We start from the raw sequence: 24,300 nt of genomic DNA on the forward strand, positions 1-24,300 counted from the left end.
ATGGAGAGGGATCCATATTCACTGCATGGACAGAGTAGGAAGTCAGTAGATGAATGAAGAGTGATCCATATTTACTGCTTGGCCAGAGTATGCAGTCAGTAGATGCATGGAGAGGGATCCATATTTACTGCATGGACAGAGTGTGAAGTTACTGGGCACATGAAGAGTGATCCAAATTCACCGCATAGACTGATCGAATGCACTGTCTCGAGTCCACCCTAGTCCCATATTATTATGACTGCTTCTATGATATTAATAAGGTACAAAGCTTCCCTAGAGTTTGTACAGTACATGCATACGTAGCTGTAGCAGAGGCTGAGATTCCCTGGGCAGATTAGAAATATCTTCGAAGAAACCTGCTGTACGTGAAAAGGTGATCAAAGCTAGGCGGTTCAACTTTTTTCCTAACCCCCAAAAAGCTGTTTTCTTGCTTCGACTACACCAGCACCGTACATGTATTTGATAGTAATGCACTAGCAGTCAGGGAAACACAGTGCATCCCTAGATCATCTGTCGTAATGAACCTGTCTTATTCAGCGCTGCTTCTCTACCCTCCCTTAGCAGCGGTGCCTTCCATTGACTGCATGATATCTCTTTCCACCAATATGGAATATGTTCTGGTACCTGGAATGTCTGACGAATCCAGGTAAGACTGACTCAGGTGTTTCCTGGATCTTCAGCAATGCCATTTTGGACACATCGTCTAACAGTGGTCTCAGTTGAGAAAGGCCGTCCATGTCCGTCCGCAACTGATTCATGGACATAGAAATTCTCTTTACGCTGAAACGAAAGATAGTGACAACAGTAATCAGAACAAAAACGCTGTATCATCTGGAAGCAGAATGATGAGAGTGCATGACAAGCATTTAGTGGACAGCTAGCGCTAAGCCACAATGAACTACAACAAACCTATATATTACAACCTGCCTATAACCAACTGCAAAACTGTTTACATTGGAAACCACTGTACAGATAGGACAACCTTACATAGGCACAATTATATATGAATACACAGCTTCAACGGATATTTATGTAGCTGCTTAGCTAAAGCCAATCCATACCCTAAAGTTAAACAATGACCAGCTGCACAACTACAACGAACAGATAACCAGCTACGCATCCACAGCACACCAACCTACAGGTTTATGTCAGTCCACAACAAACTGCATACTACTACTGGCTTATGCTAGTTGCTAATCAATAATTGGTTACACAGCTTCGTCCTACCTATTTAGATATCAAGCAACAGCTAATCTGTATCCAGCTGCAAGGTGCATATCAGAAGGCAATCCATAACTAGCACCACAGATGCAACTGACATAATGAGCTGCATAGCTATCACCAACACATACCCAGACCCTGGCCTGCAGCGAATGGACAACTAGCTGCAAACCTACCATGAACAAACATACAGATGCAGGCAACTCCTGACCTGTTGTAAACTCCCAGCTTTATGTTTTGGTTTATACACAGGGAAATGACTGAATCACTTACTTTGCTTATAATTAGTACTTGTGAAAAGTGTACAATGGCTGTAGTTTCTGACTTCAGTATGTGCTGTTTTAATGCATCTCTTTTAGATTTATTTCTTCTATTGAAAAATGTATACTATGCAAATGTGTCAATTTATATATTGCAGAGCTGCATTTAAACCACAAAATAAAAGCTACTTACCATAGTTAATCCTGTATTGTTAGTCCTAAAGCACCATTAATCATGGCTGATTTAAGGTGTGCAGCTGTTTATTGGTTAACAGTAGCATTGTGGTCAGGTATATCTTGTTTGAATGCCTTAGACTATTGCAGCCATGCAGCTACTTACAAGCCACTTGTGGTGTCACAAAAGACTAAGGGTTAGTGGCAATTGTGCAGCTGGTTATTGGTTAATTGTAGTTGTGCTGGTGTTTGAAATTAAGCCATTAATTATGGTTGGTTTACTGTGTAGGTCATATTTTAACATCTCACCATATTTACTCTAACGAATCAGGTATCCTATCATTGGAATGTAGCGGAGTAGGTGCCTTAAAACTATGAAGGCACTGACTAGGTCACTGAGGCATCTCCAATCTGTTTCCACTATAGGTCAAGGTTTGAGCATTCCTTTAATCTACCAGGAGGACATGAAACAGATCTGACTTCCTTCCGCATGTGAAAGTACTTTTCACCATCCTTGGGGATTCTTTATCAGTGGAAGCTCCAGGCTTTCATTGTGTGAGCCAGTAGAGACATTACCCAAGACCACTGACCCCCAGTTGTGGATAAAGGATTAACACTTCCACTTACTCGCTCGTCTGCTCTTTTTACCTTCTTCTCATGCAAGTGATGGACGAGAGACCATGGACCTTTGGAGCAGGTCAGGGATTCTATTTCAGATACTCCTCATTGAAAATAGGAGCACAGATCTGCATGTCAGCTAGATATTTACCAGTTGAACAAATTCCTCCTTTTGAGAAGCTTGAAATAGCAATCGTGCACCAAATTCTCTAATGACAGCAAAACAGAGATTTGGTCGTAGATGTGTATTTCTACATCCCAAATAAATTATTGCATTCCAACTTACTCAACATTGAGGCCGAAAAACACACGACAAGAACCACATGCGGCAATTTGCACTGAATTTGGTGCTTACAGTTTTCTCCAAGGTCATAGGTCAAATCACAGTGTATCAGAGATGTCAGGTTATTCATAGCTAGCTTACGTAAGTGATTTCCCAGTGAGAATTTCTTCAATGGGCACAGATTAGCAAAATATACAATTTGTGCGTGGGACTTTCACCTGCAAGGTCTATAGGTGAATCAACCAGAGTCATTGCTGCTTCTATCTCAAGAATACAGTTCATTGTGAGTCAGTTGAACAGGTCAAAAAGCAAAGGGTTTTCCATCCCTAAAAAGATCAAAGCACCAGCTGCTCCCACCAGGACTCCCACAACACCCAAGCAACAAGGTATTCCGCCACTCCATTGGGTACTTCAAGATGTGTCCCTTATGGCTCGATTTGTCTTCTAGTTTCCAATAGGACCCTACTTCTAGAATTCACATGAGAGAAACTCAGAAGAATCGACTCCCTTTTTGGTATAGAAAAGCGAACTGAGAGATGAACATCAGTTTCCAGGACTTATTGGCAGGCTCTGCCAGCAGAATCATTAAAATGAATGTCTGTTCTGTGTTTAAGATGTGAGCGCTATTTTAATCACCAATATTTAGTGAATTGTGATGGAGTCAGAGTGGATGACCATGGACTATTGGATGTTTCACCCTTTGGTCTCAGTAGGAAGTTCATGCATGTCAACAGCCTGAATTAAAAATGCTATTTTCTAATTCTGTTACTTTCAAGCATTTATACCATGCTTTCATCATGAGATACATTTACATAGATTGGATCTACATAGAACTCGCTCACAGAGTCGTCAGAGAGTATACAGAAATCTGGAATAGTTCCAGCTTTGTAGGACTCACACTGGATAATCCTGACTCAGAGTAAATAAGGCATTGGCTGGTACAACTATTCTCAAGGTCAAGTGTTAAGAGACTCAACAATGAGCCACTTATATCATCACTTTCGGCAAATTGACTATGATGATCCAATTCTGGGGTCGACATCAGGACACCTCCATAGTACAACATATGTATGGGGTGTGCAGAATCAGGAGGCAGAAGAGCCCCAGTGGCCCTTACACCAAGCTTTAGAGTCGATTTTCTTTCTAACACACGTGTGACCTCAAATGGATTGACCTGATACTCCACTCAACTATAAAGGATCTTAATGGCTACAGGATGGCAAAGAGTAGACTTTGACAGAGAAAAAGTGTTCTTCTCTTGTTTGGAGAACATTTTTCTTTTTGTTTGACAACTCAGATTCGGAAAATTATATTAATTCAAAAGAAGGACATAATTTATCCTGATTACCTGATCTACAAAACTCCCTGCTGTGCATGGTCTGGTCTAACTGTATGGGGGGGTAGAAGTTCCATCTTCCATCCCTCCCCTCGCTGATAAGCATAAATGCTTATGAACTAGTGTTATCCCACAAAATCCAATTCTCTCGACTGACAATCTAGTCATTATACAGGCAGATGGAAAGGAGTGCATGGGGCAACCGTGGCATATTTCTCAGTGTTTTCCATTGGAAATAAAGTGAGAAGGTCAGTTGTTCAACTAGTCAAAATAGTATTTTTTTCGTGTGTTCCTTCAATGGCCAATTTCCAAATGAAAGCTGACTTTGTAAATATTATCCTTGAGCAGTTATGGATAAATTATCTCGAAGAGTTATATTTATTGCAAAGTAAAATAGTTCAGCAACACTTTGAAACCAGATTGCATATTTACTTATCCTTCAGGCAACCGCACCTAGCATGAGTACTGAATTTTGGGTCAGTAATTCCATATCATAAGCCTTAAGAACCCACGGCCACCAGTAACTTTGCCAGTGAGGCATGGAAAGTGGCTCTCTGGTGGCTAAGACATCAGCTTGTTGAATCACTGAGTTTCTGGAAGTGGCAACAAGCTACTCTTAACTCCTACATAGCCTTTTGTGAGGATAAAGTGACTCAGGGGAGTTACTCTTTTGTAAAAAGTCTTGACAGATTTCCATGTAAATCAGCTTTTCATTTGAACAGTTTTTACAGAATATAGCCGTAATGTTTTATCTAAAGTGCACACAATTTTTATGTTTCTTGGCTAGATGTTCTTTTACAGTGGCCCTACACTGGAAAAAGGGTATCTATTGTTCACTGGATTGCATTTTGAATTTAGAAATGCTCTTCTCTCCAGGGTTTCTTATTCCACTGCAGGTGTCCATGCACTAGCACAGCATCAGTTGGATTTTAGAGACAGGTTCCGATCGAAGTTACCTGTAAACTAAGTTTTAGAGCCTCTCATTGTTCACTCAACTCTACTGGATATGGCCAGATGCTTAGTTTGGCCAATTCCTCCTCCGCTGTCGCCACTTCCAGTACTTTTATGATTGAAAATCTACCCACAATTTGAGAAGAGATTTGGGCTATAAACTATACTCTGAATCCAATGCAGCCCTTTTTTGGCTACATGCCCAACGAAGAACCCAATAGGTCCCTGGTGGTGACTATGCATAGACTAGACTACAGGTAACCATGGTTTGGCCATTAAAATAAAAAGGGCAATTTAGCGCACGACCTGCACTCAGGGCCATAGGATGAGCTTCAAGATAGGCTCCAATCCAGAGAATGATGGAGGAAGAGGGGTGTAACTGGACTGGGATTTACCACTGTAGATCATTCAAATTGATAAAATCATTTACAAAACTAAAATTATCGGGAACCAGACTAACTACAAAATTAGAAAGAAATGGAACTAAAAAAGTGTTTAAGATGCACCTGCAGTGGTACCTTGATCAGCCTCATAGCTAGTACAGAAGAAACATTCTTGCAATATGTCAGTGGCTGTACAGTACCTGGATAAGATGTCATCATTGCTGGCCTGCAGTTCCTTGATGGTCTGCAGAATCTGGGATTGCTCCTTTTGAGATCGCTCCCATTGGGGCAGGAATGCATCGAAGCGACTACTAACATGACTGATCAGCCTATGAACCTCTTTGTGCAAGAAGTTGTCCTTCTCACACTTTCCATCCAGGTCCAACAAACTATCTCTGCAAAGGAAAAATACAGAAGACCACTAATACCACAAGCTGTCCATCAGGGCAGTATTAACCTAACTTACTATAATGGTCTACTTTTCCCAGTTGCCAAGAATGTCCACCACAGTCAACATCAATTAAGGCACCTAGAGGGATGTGGTTATTTTAAAAATGTTTTCAGAGCACTTGAATTCAAGAACTACAATAGGTAAGGGAGAACCAAAATCCCCATACAGGTATGTTTTTTCAAACCCTTTTAGAAGGACTTGTGCTTTCCCAATCTATCTTTGGCTACAAACTCTGCATCCTTCTGCTACATTTGCAGCTGGATCAATGCCACCTAAGCCAGCCCCGTATTAGCACATTAACACACGGTGATTGGTAACTCTAAAAACTACCTTCTAGATTAACCCAAACAATGGTTACTGGTCGGGTCGGTATCATCCTAAATCATGCCTGTCACTGGAGCGCCATTATTACTGCAAACTACACCCGCAGGGGCCTGTTGTCAATGCAGGCCATTTCCCTCCAGCTAAGGCTACAGACTCCAGCATCCTACGCCTCCGCAAAGGTGAAGCTGCACAAATGTACCTCACTCCTTCCAGTGAACCCGCCATGGCTTTCATCTCCTGCAGCACATTTAGCTCTGATTCCCTCCTTGCCTCCTGGGCGCTCCTTTCTAGGGCGTACTGCAGGTTCCCAATGGAAGCCACGATTACAGTGATGGCCCTGTGCAGCTCGCGAATCCGGATTTGTTCAGGACCCAGGGGCAGTGGTTGGAAGCTAGACATTGGTTCGAATAGTTCCTCAGCGGTGTCCTTAGTGATGCCACTGGCCAGCCTCTCCTCCAATTCCTGCCATTCTTTTTCCCGCTTGACCACATCCTCGTCCTGCACCTTGAAACGCAGGTAATTAAGCTTTTCCTGGAAATGAAAGACAGAGAGGTGGCTATTGGGAGAGGCAGAGTGGCTTAGAATAATAGGTAAATCAATGTTTTACTACACTGAATTGCTGGGATCAGCACTTATCACCAGGTCATTCATTGTTGCGCTTTATAACACATCAATTTCTTTCAATCACTCTAAGTAACACCAAGCACTGACTTTCCTTATGGCTTGCATTTCTGAAAACATAAGCCCCTATTGCATTTGGCTCCATTAATAGAGGATAAAAGGAAGGAAAAAAAAGTAAAAAGGGAAAGAGATATGTAATATGGATAATGAGTGTGAGCATGTGTTTGAGGTCTACTAGAGCAATATGATTTCTTCCATCTCATCTGCCTGTAAGTCTAGTCTTCCCTGTTACTGGTATCTTCAGCTTACATTAAGTGAGTAGGTGTTGCTTTCATTCTGGCTCTCAAAGTGGACAGTTTGAAAAGCAACAAGAAGTTGAAATCTGTGGCTCTTGCCAACAGTGTAGCTCTCATGAAAATGATCTTTTCCAAGGATGATAACCATACTTCTTAACTGAGTTTAATCAAGTGACAGGGCAATGCATGTTACATCAGTGCAAAGAGTAATTGTTTTAGGATATTAATGAAGATTGCATGTATTCAACACATCAATGAGTGCATTTTGTTCTACAGGCTAGCATGTTCCTGAAGCACTGAGGAACACTGAGCACTTGTGCTACCCACATCGCTCTGTTTTCTCTATGCTCCCAGTCTCCCAAAAAGGTGTTCTGCCAGTCGCCTGAAGCACCTGGCATCGTAAGGGGCGGTTGTGTCCTGGAATCTAGTGTGGAACTGATTTTGTCAAACTTGGGCTTGTTCTCCGATCTTCAAACAAACAAAGAGACAAGCCTCATAACCAGCCCTTCTCAAGATGGTAGAGTTACTTTAGAACATTTTTCAAGATACACAATTTAGGATGGAGTTTGAGTCCTTTTCTGTGATGTCAGTTCCTGTATAATCATGTATAACTGAGACAGTCATGAGAGGAGGATGTATTGCAATGCATTTGTTTACTTATTCTTCATTGCCCTTTTGCTTCCAGCAGATAGATCTTCTGCTGGATTTCTGCGACTGGATTCTTGTTCTAGATTAGCTCTTTTCTCCTTCCTGATGGCAGGTGGACTTCATGCCATTGCGGATTTTCAGCTCTAATCTTCATCTTCAATCAAGAACTATAGGATGGCCAAGGAAGTTTTTTTCCTCCTTTTTGAGACCCTCTTAAGAAGTCACATGACACCTGTCATGCTCACCATTCTGTGCAGGGTGGCACCGAGGCTACAGAGGAGTCACTCTTTCTTCGGGCAATCAAGAAGGTGAAAAAAACCTTCAGAACGTTGTCTGAAGTCTAATTCAACTTCCAACAAGTTTAATTGAAAATCTATAATGCTACAAAAGCTGTAAAGCTATACATCCTAGGACTGACAACAATGATTTCTCTTAGTCTAATTACAAGGCCAGATTTGATTGACCAGAGGCCACTTGTGCCAGCCATTCTGCTGGTGCAGGAATTCTGCGAAATCACAGAACTATCCTTGGGATTATGGGGCTTTAGTAGGCAGGGACTGAGCTATCCTACCGCCTTAGTACCCATGAGCCCAGGACTGCCTTGCTATAGTGTCTCACTTGCTCTCCTACTCACTCACAGAGGAACAACACTCCAGACTCTCTCAGGAATCGCAGTTGCAAGACGCACACTTTCGCTCATGCTATTGTCCTCGTCCACAATAAGATCTGACAGAGACATGAAAAAGTTTAAAATGTTTATTTTAACTAACATGCTCTAGTATGCAGTATACGTGCCACAGCCAGCAGAAAAATGGCTAACACAAATACGGTCAGCATCGCAAGTAGTCTGTAAATCATAAAAGGAGCTGTCATGATATACGACAGTTTAGCCTAACCCCCTCCCCTTGTATAGAAGTAAGATGATTATATATTAGAAAATCTCTGGGTGTTATTAGCAGACCCCGTACCTCAGTCTATAGATAGTAGATCTACATCACAGGTGATGTTACGCTCTTCTCCCTGGAAAGGTCCCTCAATAAGTGTGTCTTACCAATCCGTGCACCGTCATATGACCAAAGTATGTGTACCCAAACAACGGCTGCATCTGCATGTTTTGTCTAGGTGCTAGGACCTGACCAGAACAAAATAACAAGGGGCATTGTTGTTCAACCTTGTTCACAATGTTCAGACTAAATCCCAGGAATGAGCAAAGTGCAAAAACAACAGCATGTTCCAAGTGAAAGTTTCAGTGCGGCACAAGCAAAATAAATTCTTGTAGTAATGTGTGCAAAGCAGCGGACAGTCAGCAACGTACTCATGCTAACATAGGAAAGATGACAATGCCCGTATGGGCCACGCGACACTGCTTATTTGACTTTCATGCTTGCTTATTTATCTGTACTCCTTATGGTGTACGTTTGTTCCCTTTTAATTTTGCTTTCTTGTGAATTAAGAAGTCTTCGCAGTGCCATCTTCTTAATTCAGTGGTCTTTTAGGACTGTGCAACTTTTTCAACTTTTAATTCTTTCAAGAATAACTGCAAGTTCTTCCTATTTGTGTCTGACATATTTGCCTCTGGAAAATATTTTACATGGTGTTGATTGAGAGGAGCATTATTCAAAGCCATACACAGGATGAATAAACAAAGAAAAACAGGCATGAGTACAGGTAGCGAAATCAGAGGAAGGAGCAAGACAAGAAGAAGTGAAGGAAACAGAGGAAAAGAGTGGGCAATTCCTGCAAGAGGAAGAAACAGTGTACTTAAGATGGACAACGGGTGGGAAGATCTTAAGAGTAAAAATACAACAAGCAAGGATCTAGGTAAGAATACTTTGGCTGTCAAATTAAGTCAACACAATTTGAACATTTTCATAGGGCCAGGATATAGTTTGGATTGGAAAAATTAGCAAGTGAAAACACTTTCAGACAAATGAATGCCTCAATCCACAATTCAAAGAATTTGGCATTCTCCTGGTACATTGTTCTACAGTTTTCAGTGCTTCAGTTAAATACTTTGTTAACTTCTTTTTATTCATTTTCATAAAAAGGAATCACATAGATGACATTTCTAACATGGATCATGCAAGTAGAAACTATTCGGTTCTTTCCTGCGACTACTGCATGCATGAATACATGTACCTCTGTGGCTGTGGGTGCATTTACCATTATTCCAAGTTACCCTTTGCATTCTCTCTCAGGAATTGCTTCCTTCTTTTAAGGGACATGATAAGTTCCTGCCATTCTCCCACACCTTTTTGTGTTTTTCTGGGGAGCCTCTGGCCTTGCAAACTGGTTTCTCAGTTGCTATACCTTTTTTCTGAGTACAGGCAAACTTCCAATGACATGTAATGTCCCACTCATGTGTCATCAGCCTCAGAGGAATAAGACTGCACCCCACCCCTAGATAACTTCAGGTCCTCTATGATCCCAATGAAACACCCTTGGGCCTAGTTCTGAAGTCCATCCAGCGACTGCAAGGGCACCCGATTGCTCTAACTGCCAGGCTCTGATTAGCAGACAACTCCTGAATATATGTATAAAGAGTCCTTCTTTGGTTGAAACCTTGGGTAGATGATAACTCCTGGAGGTGTGAAATAACCTTCTCGCCCTTGTTCTTTTACCAGCCCATGCACCTCTGCCACCAACTGATTCCCAGAATTACTTATAGATGTGTTATTGCATTTATTAGAAACATCCTATATATTTAAGCCACACACGTGGATTGAAGCCTGTATTGGGAAAAATAAAAAAGGAGCAAGGTCAAAGACCCTAGACTAGTCTGTAATTTCCTGAGCACTTATTTGACTTTTTGCAACCTAACAAAAGTCTAGCAAGGATTCATCTGAAACTTCGAATGTCCCCCCTGCAATTATTATGCTAAATAGGAAGAGTCTCTTGTCTTCACAACCTAAATGACCTTGCAAACTCTAACACAGATGATAAATTTTCCTCTGTTTCTGTATGAACTTACCTTCTTAGATGAACCTTATGCACCAAAAACCACATAATGCAATTCTCCATGCTGTGACGCAGCATCTGAAAACATAGTGCGTACGTACTCAGCACTGGACCACCCACCCACCACTGGAAAAACGAATCAGGATCTGGTCTGCGATGGAAACCTTTGAATAGTGATAGCCTGGGCTAGTTAAAAGGGGTGCAATACCGTCATAACGCCAGGGTGTGCGCTATTTATGTTTTAATCATTTTAGTTACTTTTTTATCATGTACTAGGCATTAAGTAATAGGAAATTGCAATACATGTGCAGTAGACTGAATGCAAAACAAATCTTCTGCATACATATAATGTTACCTGAAAAGGCAGAAAAAAATAATCAGGTAAATAAGTGCCAGGATGCTCCACTGGGAGTGGCAGTGTGCTCTAGAAATACAATACTCAGTGACCAGTGACGTTGTAAGAATAGAGAAATCACAGTCTACAAGTGTGAAAGATGTACCTAACAATTAAGGTGTTATGTTGTTATGTTATGCTTTCTTGTTATAGCGCAACGAATAACCGTGAGGCATCTGGGCGCTTACTAAGAACACAGCCCTAGGAGAAAACTGAAGAGGGGAGGCCTTAATAAAGGAAGGCTTTTAAATGTTTCCTGAAGATTTGATAGGATAGAATGAAATTGTTCCAATAAACGGGTGCTAGGTGAGAAAAAGCCAGTCCTCCTGACCTATACCGTCTGATTCGGGGAATATGTAATAATAATTGCGAGCTGGATCTAAGAGTTCGGCTCGGGATGTGTTTTGTCAGTTTATGTTGCAGGTATCTAGGGCCCTGACACTGTACAGCAATAAATGTCAAATAACAGATTTTAAAAAAGGATCTTTGCTTTACAGGAAGCCAGTGAAGTTTTCTCAATAATGGTAGCGAAGAAGATCTAGCGGGCATATTCAGAACCAGCCTGGCCGCTGTGTTTTGGATCATTTGTAATTTATTAAGAGAGGTCAGCCCTACTTCTGCTAAGAGGACGTTGCTGTAATCCAAACGGCTAATAACCATGGTTTGTGTCAGGGTTCTACGATGTTCTGATGGAATAAAAGGAAGGATCTTCCTAAGCAATCTTAGACTGAAATAGCAGGATCCAGCAACAGCCACAACATGGTCCTGCATTGAGAGAGCGTGATCAATTTTGATACCTAAGTTATTAACACACTTTTTAGGTATAGGAGGAGAGCCCAACTGTGCGGGCCACCAGTCCTTGGACCAGACGGTTACCGCCTTACCCAGCAGCATGACTTCCGTCTTTCCTGGGTTCAACTGGAGGAAGTTGTTGGTCATCCAGTTGGAGATTTCCAGGATCCCTGTTAAGAAGCGGAGTCTGTCTGCTTCCTGATTGGGGCTGATGTTAAACAGCAGTTGTGTGTCGTCGGCGTATGAGATGGTTTCGAACCCCAGGGATTCTGCTACCTTAGCCAGAGGTGCCATATAGATGTTAAAAAGGGTGGGGCTAAGGCAGGAACCCTGGGGAACGCCTTTATCCAACAAAATTTTCTCTGCCCGATAGGGCCCCATGATGACTGTCTGGGATCTATCCTTCAGAAAGCTTTGTAGCCACTTAAGGGCTAGCCCCTGGATACCAATAGTACTTACCTCTCCAGCAGCCTAACATGTGAGATGGTATCAAAGGCCGCGGAGAGGTCAAGAAGAATCAGGATTGCCGATCCTCCGGCATCTACCGTCATCCGCAGGGAATCCGTTACAGCTAAAAGTGCTGTTTCAATACTGAAACCCCTCCGGAAGCCGGACTGCGAGGCGTCCAAAATGCTGTTTGATTCCAGATAAAGGGTCAGTTGTTGGTTGATCATGCCCTCAAGTGCTTTACCTAGAAGAGGTAGCAACGAAACAGGCCGATAATTACTCAGCTCTAATGGATTAGCCGATGTTTTTTTTAGTATCGGGTGGACAAAGGCTTCCTTCCAAAGGGCCGGAATTTCACTCTCTGAGATTGATAGATTAAAGATTTTCTCGATCGTGGGCGCCAGTGAATGAGATAGAAGTGCCATAACTCTTGGGGGGCAAAGGTCCGCCGGGGAGCCCGACTTTGCGTACTCAAGCACTTTGTGAGTTTCAGCTATAGTAATTGGTCTAAAACATGTAAGAGAGTAGTCCGCCCTTTCAGATTGATTGCCTAAATAAGGAAGAGAGGAGGCGGGAGGGGAAAATTTAGAGTAGATGCTTTCGATTTTTTCATGAAAATACCTAGCTAATGAGTCGCATAGGTCCTGAGATTCTATGGACGGTTGCTTACATGCCGCTGGGGACACAAACTCATTCACGATGTCAAATAGCACTTTAGGCGAATTGTTAGCATTCGCGATTTGATTTGCTATAAACGTGCTTCTTGCTGCCCTCAAATTAAGGTGATAGGTTTTCTGTGAGGATTTAAAAAGTGCTTTCGACTGGGGGGATTTGCTTCGACTCCAGGTGCAACAACATCTATAAATGGATCAGGAACTCTCAGGGGTGGCTCCTCCGTTATGGCGGAGGAGCATTGCCCCACTGCTCTCAGAGCAGAGCAGTAAAAATAAAGTGATAATAATGTCGATATTATCATTTTATTTTTTGTAGCTGCGGGGCTGGATTAGGGCGAGGCAGGGCTGATGGCACAGGACAGGAGCGGTTTGCACACTTCCTAAGTGTTCATAACTGTTTGGCCAGCCCTCTACATTACACAGCCTGGTGAAGAACATGCAAAGCCTCCCTATCCCTGTCTGAGCACCAAATCACAGTGCTCAGACCAATCACTATGCTGCATTGCAGCATGGTGATTGGCCCAGGGTAGCCCAGGAGTCAGGTGCTTCCTGCTGCCGGGACTGCAGGAAGAAGAAAGTAGAACAAGACGGAGGAGAGTCAGTGGCCGGCGAAAAGGTAAGTGGTATTTAAAAAAATATACATTATTTTCTCTCCCCCCCCTCTGGCACCCCCACCCCTCCACCACTGGCCCTGTCAGCCGCTACTGGGAACCCTTGACAAGGAGAGATCAGTGGTAGGTCCTTGTGTGTTCAGAGGATTCCACAGCATGGTTAAAAGTCACAGGTATGGATTGAAAAACATAGCTAGGTCAGAAGCATCCGAGATGAAATAGCCTCCGGATAGTTACAGGGCATACTGAGTTGAGAACGTAAATCAGAAGGGCAAGGTGTATGTCATATCCAAAAGGTCAACAGGAACATACATTCATGATCTATATAGGGTCAGCATAGGCTAGTCCACATTAAACAACTAAATAAATAAATTACATAAGGTAAAGTGAACAGACATGTCCCACTGGACACAATAGTTACCTCCAAGACGAGAGAATTCTGCCTCAGAGCGTTGGTTTTCATTTCTGCATCTTCTACAGACTTCTTCACTTTACGGCAGGTGTCCTGTGAGATAAACACCCTGTCTGAGTTAGGACTCTCAAACACAAAGAGAGAAAGAGACAGAGAAAAGTCTGTTCAGAGGGGGACGGTGCCCAATATTTGTTCCATAACTATTATCATGCGACAGATGATGTAAATAGCAAATGGTACTTTATAGCTGATGTGCTAGACAGAGATGCAGAGGATCACAGTCCGGGATATGCATTGAGCTCAAAGCATCGGTTGTAAGATATGACCCTTCATTAAGGACCAGAAGCCTCTGGTATGGGTGAAAATAGCACTTTGCTGGCCTCTGGCTCAGGCCTCCCAGTCCCACCTCTATGATAGTTGCTGGAAATCAAAGACTTCCCCATCTCTTATTTGTCAATGTCTAATCGATGTGCAGTCACATGGTTTCGCCAGTGGTCCACCTTCCCCTGGAGCAAGGGGGATGCCTTCTCCAACCCACTGGGTTTGCTGACTCCCAGCTAAACTGACCTAGCAAAGGTACTTCCTAAACATGCCCATAACAAGCTTTCTCAGGCACACCTACATCACACAAGTGTCAATGATAACAACCCTGCTTCGTTGAGATCAACACACATTGAGTTATTAGAAAACAGTCTGCTTTTGTATTAAACTATATCTTTTATTCACTTGAATACTTCCTTTTTTACTTGCTTATAGAGAAGAAAAGGAATACATCATTGTGGTGCATCGAGAAGAATGTAAAATAGAATCCAATGAATGTAAAGTCGCCAATGCAATGAAAGACCCTGATCAAGAAGTGCTTCCAATTTGTAACACTATACCAGGCACTCTGCAGTATGTACTGCAGGAAACAGGTGCCCAATTCACAGATATATTTGCATGTGTAGCTCTATTCATGTGTAGATCTATTCCTATACCTTAGGTGTAAATCTTCATTTTTTTTTCTATTCACCATTTGCAAGTGGAGATTTGCACCTAGAAATAGGCTCAATATGCTTCAGTCCCTCATTATGACGGGGTGAAGGTTCTGATGACTGAATGTACAAGTCTAAAGTTACTATTTGTAACTTTACATCTGTTGGTTGAGCTCTCCATCACTCGGGCAGAGATTCCTCTATTGTAAAGTCTAATTACATTCATTATTTTTTTAAAGAAAAATCGAATTATTTATAAAAATGTAAAATGATTTTAAACAAATAATTTTAACCTGTGATGTCTTAGAGAAAAAAACGCAATGCCTTAACCTCCCAAAATGTAATTTGGTAGTAAACTGAAAATTAATTTCAAAATGTGGATGAAATTGTTCAAATACAAGTTTTGAATAATACTTTAAAATTAAAAGTCACCTATTCACCCTATCCTTTTTATATATTTATTTAATTTGCCACAAACTTGGTTATACGTTGTTTTTTAATTAATTTTTATAATGTTGAGACTTTTCAATGTACGTTTATCATATAAAGTTATTTATTTTAAATGTAAGTGTATTATTACATTTAAAGAATAAAATGTTATATCAATTATATTTGTGTTGTAACTTCAAGAAATAATATATATGAATATGTTAATTTAGAATGTATTTAGTTTATTTTACATTGTTTCTTATAGGGTTTTAGTGTTATAGCCACCTCTAGTTTTTTCAATGGGAAGTGTATTGCAGTATCAGAGGTGGGGCTTAACTTATTCCAAGATTGGGCTACAGAACGTTTAAGCCTGTTTTGTCACCATTTGGGCTCTAGTAGAATTTGGAGTGTATTTTGTGAATAGCAATTATTTTACTCTTATCTGGGAGTGTATTTGTATTGGCATGTCCCTCCCTAAACTCCTCCTGAAATTCCCTTAACCCCACCCATTTTGGTAGTAATTATCTCCACTTTTCTCACCTTTCCCCCCTTTTCCCTCTCACCTTTGCTAACAATTCTATATGTGTGCAGAGATCTCCGCCACCAAGGCAGCAAACTCTGAACTGCAAAAATAGTAGTGGCACGGGTGTATATTTCTGGCTGTAGGTTTGCAAATTGCATTTTGTAATAAGTGAAGTAGTACTACTGGTGTCCCATAAAATGCCTTTTTGGAATTTCGGGAAAAATCTCCTATAGGATTTGGTCTCCAACAGAGTACAGGTAATACCCTGACTGCTCCATCCCTGTCCCTCTTGGTTGTTACTTCCATGAAGGGAGAGAGTTGACACAGAGGGCTATCTACTAAGCCTCAAAAGCTTTGCTCATGTTCTCTTTGGTGGCATGTGGGCTTAAGAGTTAGTGACATTTGGTGAACTGCTCTACTTCTCTTCTACATCTTCAAGGTAGGTAGACAAAAAAGTATAGGTGCTTTAATGGTTTAACGCTCCCTGCACATCAGCCCTGTGCCACCCTGCTCCCGATGCACTTGCAATGTCTCCTGCCCGGACCTGCATGCCACATGCTCCTTCTAAAGTACTACAGGGTGAAAAAGGCTCACCCTAAGCAGAGGTTATTAATGTGAAAAATAATCAAAACAAAATTCGTTTGATGGACCATCGGGGTCCGGTCACAAGAGGGATTGTGCAGGTACCGAGCAGGTGCCTAGCAGTGAAGGCGGTGTGCCATTTTGCTACCACCCCCTCTCCCGAGACCCATGGTGTAATTAATGATTATACCCCATTGTAAACTCAGTTCCTCTTAACACGAGGTCCATCAAACAAATGTTTTCTTCTAATATTTTTCACATTAATAGCCGTTGGTTAGCGTGGGCCTAAGCGCGCCCCCACCGCTGAGGTTCCCCTTCCCTTGGGCCTGACAAATGCCTCATTAATTATTACACATAGGCAGAAACATGTTGACCACACACTAGTGGATATTGCTGAACAATTTATTCAGTACCTATATCCCACACCCTATTTTTATACACGTCTGATTGGCTATTAATAAAATTTGTTTTTTGACACAATCAAGAAATTTTTAAGTCACTCTCACTTCTCACTGAACACACAACACCAGCTCCGCAGTAATTCTGGCGTTGAAGCACACCAGGGTGGCATTCAGCCTCTCCTTGTGGAGCCCGATGATGAAGCTTGTCACCATCCAGGTTGGTGAGTGAGGGCTTTATTAAAAGCCTAGTTGGATTCTACATTTGCGCTCTACTCTCAAAAAGGCACACTCTTTTGTTGTTATGATTATTCTTTAATATGGCAGACATCTGTAAACTTTTCTGACAAGTGTCTCTCCCCTTTGTCCCCCTGTCTGTGTCTGCAGTGATCTTTCTCTCCTCTTCATACACAGACCAGTGTAGCTCAGATTGTGGTCTGTCCGATTTGGATCTACTAAAATAAATAGAGCAAAGAGGGAACCTCTTTACTTCCTTGATATGAGAAAAATGTGGCAAGTAGCCAAGTGGACTGCAAGAAATGTCACTCACCCAAAGAACATTCCAAGGACATTGCTACTTGATGTCACCTGAAGTTAGAGTTGTGCTGTACAATGTGTACCCTTCTTATACTTTGTATCCCATGGAAGATTGGAATGATGAGCAGCAACATTTGAAAGATCCTTTGATTAACTGAGACTTGTGCAGAGTGAATTCAAACCCCCTGCAAGTATTATGGATGGAAAGTCCTTGTTCCCTGTGGATTCAGAGACCTTAAAAACACTGGGATGTGTTGTCACATTAGGATTGGACTGCCCGAAATATAGAATTGGTTTCTGCCAAATTTTCAAGACTGCCACAAAATCAGAGTAGTGTTTAGACTGGCACCATCATCTAGAAATGGGCTTGAGACCAGAATATCAATGTATCTTTTGACTTAGTGATGCTCCAAACAAAAGGGTGGGGTTAGGGCCAGTGATCACTGCTGTTCTCCTTTAACAGCCAGGGAGACAGTCAAGGATTGAGGAATTGGCATACTGTTTCTGTGACTGAGGAGAATCAGAGGAAACAAATAAGTGAGGGATGACCTCAAGAATCTCCTGGGGCAAACGGCTGCTTGCGTGTAGATTTGCCTGAGGTGCAGTTCCTTCCAAAGGCCTTGCTTTCACCGGCCAAGCTGACTGTGTTTCTTTTTTGCAGCGTCTGCACTCCCTCTGCTTGGATCCCAAACAGCAATCTGACTACATCCTGAGCTTCAGCAGCACCTCGCCCTGCTCAAGTACTTTTGTATCCCTTTTTTGCTGTGCTGACATCGTCCCCTTAGGCTTGGAGGTCTTCCCAGAAGTACCAACACTTTCAATGGGCACAGCCAGCATTGGCGGCTCAACTCTTCAGCCAAGCACTCGACCCACGAGCACCCAACATGTGCCACCCTGATCCTTCAGGTTGCACCCTATCTTCATTTACCAATGCGGATTTGGCCTGACAAACAACCAAGTTACACTGACCTGAGATACAGTCATGAAATCATTGTAATCTGCTAATGCCATACAAGTATGCATCACCTCTCTGAATGAGGATTACAAACACACAGACATTGCCCTGTACTTTGATAGATGCATTCAACACGAAGGGCCTGATTTAGATCTTGGCGGATCTGGTCCCCCCATCACTTTTTTTGGCAGTTTAACCACCCACCTACTTGGTGGTCCCCCTACTCGATTTAGATGTTGGTGGGTCCACGGATGAAAGACCGTCGGAGTGCTGCCAACTCCACCAGGGTTTCCCTTCCGCGTCGATGGCGCCATAGGCAAAAGCAGCTTCAGAGGGAGTCCAGCGAGGATTTTTGCCAGCATATTCACGATGTGCCTTTTCATCAGGATACCTTTTTTTTGTTCCCCACTTCCGTTTCCATCTTGAACCTTATTGTCCAGGTTCCACGTTGCTGCTATAACATCACCACGACGCGAATCAACGCCAGGATCAAAAGTAACTTTTTTACACTTACTATAAATTGTGTGTTAACATTAGCTTTAGCCTCTTGTATTTTAACTTTGCTCTTACATGCAATTTATTTCACATGTGTAATGCATTAGTGTTAATTTTCCTGCTTATAAGGGTGTTAGACCTGGCATCCTTGGAGTGGTTTTCCCCACTCTTTTTTGCCTCTGTCTCTTGTATTTTTGCGGTGTGCAGGATTTCGTTTTTGCTGGTCTAGATACTTTGGGCACTTTGCCACCGCTGAACAGTGCTAAAGTGCAAGTGCACCCTCTGTAAATTGTGAATATGGATTGGTGTTCCCATGATTGGCTTGTGTGACTTACTACTAAGTCCCTAGAACAGTGCACTGTGTGCACCCAGGGCCTGTAAGTCAAATGCTGCTAGCGGGCCTTCAGCACTGATTGTGCCACCCACACAAGCAGCCTTTCAAAGGGGTCTCCGACCTGCCACCGCAGTATCTGCACACAGTTTTTACTGCCATATCAACCTGGCAAGTGCACCCACTTGTCAGGCCCTAAGCTTCCCTTCTATTACATAACGTAGGCCCCAGGTAACCCTGTGGGCAGGGTGCACTGTATGTGAAAGGTAGGACATGTCCTGAAATACAGCGTATTTCGTTCTTCATTATTGAAAGGGTATCCGTCCAATAGGATAGAATGGGAGTTTATTTATTACATCTTATACATATAACTTCCCATTCGGAAAAGGTAGAAAGGTGGATTTTAGTATTCCTGAACTCAGAATATAAACACGCATCTTTTAGTAAAGATGATTTTTATATTGTGTGTTTTAAAATGCCACTTTTAGAAAGGAGGTATTATCTTGCTTAGCCATCCTATGTGCCTCTGCTGGGTTGTGGATTGACTGTCTGGCTTTGAAGTGACAGGGGCTGGGGATGTACATTTACTGTAGACAGCCACTGGGTGGGTATTTTCTTGCTTAGCCATCCTATGTGCCTCTGTTGGGTCGTGGATTGACTGTCTGGCTTTGAAGTGATAGGGGCTGGGGATGTGCATTCACTGTAGACAGCCACTGGGTGGGTTGAGGTGTGCCTGGCCTTTCCTGGATGACTCAGAGCTGGGCTGACTAGACCTGGGCTTCATTTAGAGTAGGGGAGGGGATTTCCTTTCACCTGCATGGGCCTGGACTGCGTTCCACAATGCTGTCTCCACCTCCTGCTAGGAAACTGGACCAAAGAGGACACAACTGGTTTTGACTGAGCACAGAGCCTCTCTGGCACAAGAGAACAAAGAGAAATTGAATATCAAATTGTAGGGCCCAGACCCTAGAACTTTAGAATAGTTCTGAACTCAAGAGGAACTTCTGCCAAAGAGAAAAGCTGAAGAAGGAGAACTACCCCTTTGCTGTGTGCTGTCTGTGGTTGGCCTGCAATGGCTGTTTCTGCCAGGGAGAGGACCAAGACTCTGCTGTGTGCTGTGTATCCTGCTTGAAGAAGATCTCCAAGGGCTTGGTGTAGAGCTTGCCTCCTTTTCTGAAGTCTCAGGGACACAAAGACTTCATTTCCTCTGTCTTCCTGCATCTGGATCTGCTGTTTCAGGGGCCACAGAGGAAAATAGCAACACTGATGCTATGCTGCGACCTGCCCCGAAGCCGTGGGCACCGCTCGTGAAGTGGAAGACGCACCGCCCCAACGCCACACCGTAGCCTCGACTCCGAAGCCGTCAATGAGGTCGCTGCCTGCACCGGAGCCGAGGGCATTGCTCATGATGCTTGTGTGAATAACCTATTTTTGATGATATCTTGTTCTATGTAGGGGCGATTTTTGTCATTTTGGTCTTGTTTGGTTTAGATAAAGATTACTTATTTTTTATAAACTGTGTGATGTCCATTTGTAGTGTTTTCACTGTATTACTGTATGCGTGTACAAATACTTTAAACACTGCCTCTGAGATAAGCCTATCTGCTCGTGCCAAGCTACCAAGCGGGTGAGTAGGGGTTATTTTAGAAGTGTATACCCCTTACTCAGACTAGGAAGAAGGGCCCCTACTTGGACAAAGGTGCAAACCATTGCCACTACAGACCCCCATTTCTAACACAAGGTAAAATGAGTACAGCTGTATTGACATTGAAATGTTCTCTTTTTTAATTATTGTGGTGGTTGTGGGTGTTGCATTCAATAGTGTGTGTATGTTGTATGTGTGCTATGCTATATGTATAAAACAAGGGCAGGACACATTACCTACATATATTTTTTACCAAACATAACCTATATGTGTAGTGCCACATTATAAAAGTGCAAAAGGAACAAATGATGGACGGAATGCTGAACAATGCAAACATTCACCCCAAGTCACAAAGATCTTGGTTTAATCCATCGTTCTTTTAGTAACCATGCCACCCCAGTTTGGAGCCAGCTATATCCAAATCAGTTTTGACCCTGGTCCACATGGGAACAGTCCAGCCCCAACTGCCAGGCTAGGTAATCCCTGAGCCAGAAACAAGCATCCTGGGACTGGTTTTGTGTCATCACCTCTCATCAGCGAGGCTAGCTTGAATCCAATGGCGCAGTGAGCACGGAACCCACGTCTGTGCATACATTTCCCACTTAGGGCGACAAATACAAAAGGAACAAATGATGGGTGGAATACTGAACAATGCAAGCATACACCCCCAGTCACAAAGATCTGGGTTTAATCCATTGTTCTTTTGCTATACACGCAACCCCTGTTTGGACCCACCCATATGCAAATCAGTATTGACCCTGTTCCTCATGGGAACAGTCCAGCCCGAACTGCTAAGCCAGGTCCTCCCTGGCCCATATGCAAGCATCCTTGTACCTTGTTTCTGGTAAAGTTGGTACTTACCAGTCTCCAAAACTGTGAAATCTGAATTGGCTTGGCGCAAACCCAGTGGCGACAGAGTACTGTCAGCCAGCAATGGAGTTCTCTGAGTCGACGAAGGTGCGCCGCTTACGCTGCAGTAAACATTCTGTCAATAAAGACAGCGGTTAAGGCAGACCACATCTAAGTACGGCGGGTACTTGTAACCACCGTAACAGAGGGACAACAGGAGTCCCACCAAGATCTAAATCAGGCCCGTAGTTATTTTCTGAGAACAGAGATTGTTCACAGCCTCTAGTGTACTCTTGTGTATCTTATTTAATTATTTGCTGTGTGAATACACCCACAGTATTCTTGGTGCGATGAGTCCTAAAAACAGCAACCAAGGTGAAACTAGATTAACAGAACAAACACATTTAAATTTCTACAAATTTTGCAAAGCTGAATAGCTGAGGAGGACTGGGAGGAATGCCATTCCACAGCTGAAGAGCCAGCACTCTAAAGGATCTACTACAACACTTCCCATCCTTAAGTCTGGGACTTCAAACAGGGAGAGGGTCCTCGAAACAAAGTCCTCTTTTGGGTATACGGAGTGATCACATCAGAGAGGACTTCTGAGCCCGGCAGATAGTCAGCGTGGTAAACCATGCAGAGCCACAGGGAACCTATAAAGTGTATGTGTACTGAAAGCCGGTGTAAGACTCGATGGAGACCGGGCCAAAATATATGAGGTCACAAGCAAGTCTCATAGCTAGTTTTTGGCGTTGATGTTGTTTGTTTATGATTCTGGTAAATAGAGTTATATTTGTATAAATGAGAAAGGACACAGGCTTTCACCACTGTCCAACAAAGGGCTGGTGGCAAAAAATACAGAACTTTGTGCAACAGCTTTAACTGCAGAATGTCTGGGATCCACCCATTTTGCAGTTGACTGTCAAATATGAGATGGCCATCGAAGGCAACTTTGGAATTACTACTTGCGTCTCCAGTTCCATGGTGCATTCCATCAAACAGCAGGTGGCTGAGCATGAGCAGTCACTGTCCACTACTAAAATCTCCATTTTATTTCTGTTGAGAATTAGGCAAATGTTGTCCAGTGCTTAATGTCTATAAGGCAATCTCCTAGATGACTGATGTTATTTGTTGTGACTTAGTCAAATGTAGGGACCAGCTGGGAGCCTTCTCCATAGAAGAAAGCCTGAACACCATGGGACCGAATCAGCTTCACAAGTGGTTGGATCACAGGGAGAATGCTGTACCCTGTGGCACATCACACCTCAGCTTGGTCTCCAAAGAATGGAACAGAGGGAGACCACCTGGTCATGTCAGACTAGAACAAGTCTAACCATTCCAAGTCCTGCAGTCCTTAGTTGGTCAACCAGAATGGAATGGTCAACAGTAATTGTAATTGTGACCACATTGCCAAGAACTTCAAGGGCTTCAGACTGAGTACTATGCTAAGGGCTTGCATCCAATCCAGTATTTCCTGTGCTTCTAGGAAGTTGGAAAGCCTCTTCACAAGATGTTTCTCCCTTACCTTAGTTATAGCAGGTAGCAGTGTAATGGGAGATAGTGTTTTAATACTATAGTGTCCGAGCTCCATTTTGTAAGCAGCAAAGGGATCATGCAGCTTTTGCCTCCCAGAGGACAGGTCATGAGATTACATAGTTGCCCTCCAATCGTAGGCATTAGGGGTTGAAAAACAAATTTCAGACTGTGCAACAGCTAGACATTCATGCTATTGTGTGTTATATCAAAGGTAACTATATCTTTAATCTTAAACCTGCAGCATCCATCAATAATAAGCCTTGGCTGATTAGACTAACTCTCCTCTGAAAGACTATACCCAAGAAGTAGGCTTCTTGGCATTTCAGTGAGCTGTGTGGTGTAGTTCCTAGGACCTATGGTCCAAAGATAACAAGCAATACCTATTACACTAATTGTCAAGTATGTCAGAGACCACCAGGTGCTGGGGACCTGGCTTGACTGTGTTCTTTCGGTCAGCTCCTGTCACCAGGCCACTGTCACAGATGCAGAGACAACCATGCACCCCCATGCCAAGGAACGTCCCCTATGCATGAGACTTCTCCCGACAGCTCCCATTGCCAATGCTTTGGGGATATCATTCCATTAGGAGTCAAATATATTTCAGGCATCCCCACTATATTTCACTGATGCAGCTGGGTATGGGCTTGAGCTGGTTCTCAGTTGCGCTCCTCCCACGGCAGACCCGTTTAAGGAGAGCATCCTCTGTGGAGCTGAGAAACCACAATTAGGATCTAAGCAGCTTCCTCTATACTCACTCAATGGTTTTCCACGTTAAAGCTCTCCACCTCCATTACCTGTGTATTTGGCTCTTCTGGGGCTGCTGCTGCTGATTGTGCTCATGCAATGGTCCAGTAATAGAGGTGTGTAGAGGCTGAGGGGATTGTAGCCCCCAGGAGCCTGGATTGCTACTGAAATACTTTCAAGCCAGAAGTGAGCAGGTGTTCTGTGTGATTTCACTGCACGGTTTTCTGCTTTTGAGGTGTTGAGTTACAGTATGAATATTAATTTCTTGATCCCCTCAAGCCTTCTTAGTGATACTGCTCAACATTGGATTGCTTTAGAGATGCCAAGGGTAGGGATTATATTTCTGTAATACAGCCAACGCTCCACTCACCATTCTCTTCAGTGTTCCCTGCGCAATCCCCTCGGCTACTACATCTCCCCAGATATCGGACTCAATTATGCCATAGCC

General features: G+C 43.0%; 1 protein-coding gene across 1 annotated transcript in view; it reads right to left on the reverse strand.

Annotated features, from left to right (window-relative positions):
* The window catches only part of TSKS (testis specific serine kinase substrate), a 308,284-nt gene that overhangs the window by 88,801 nt on the left and 195,183 nt on the right, over nucleotides 1-24,300 (reverse strand). The window contains exons 5-8 of the mRNA XM_086930159.1: nucleotides 13,864-13,947; nucleotides 6,201-6,532; nucleotides 5,427-5,621; nucleotides 625-780 (exon numbers count right to left, since the gene is read on the reverse strand). Coding sequence (XP_086786285.1) covers nucleotides 625-780; nucleotides 5,427-5,621; nucleotides 6,201-6,532; nucleotides 13,864-13,947 — 767 coding nt within the window. The remainder of the gene's footprint in view (nucleotides 1-624; nucleotides 781-5,426; nucleotides 5,622-6,200; nucleotides 6,533-13,863; nucleotides 13,948-24,300) is intronic.

Source organism: Lissotriton vulgaris, chromosome 7, assembly GCF_964263255.1.
Source record: "Lissotriton vulgaris chromosome 7, aLisVul1.2, whole genome shotgun sequence".
Classification (NCBI taxonomy): domain Eukaryota; kingdom Metazoa; phylum Chordata; class Amphibia; order Caudata; family Salamandridae; genus Lissotriton; species Lissotriton vulgaris.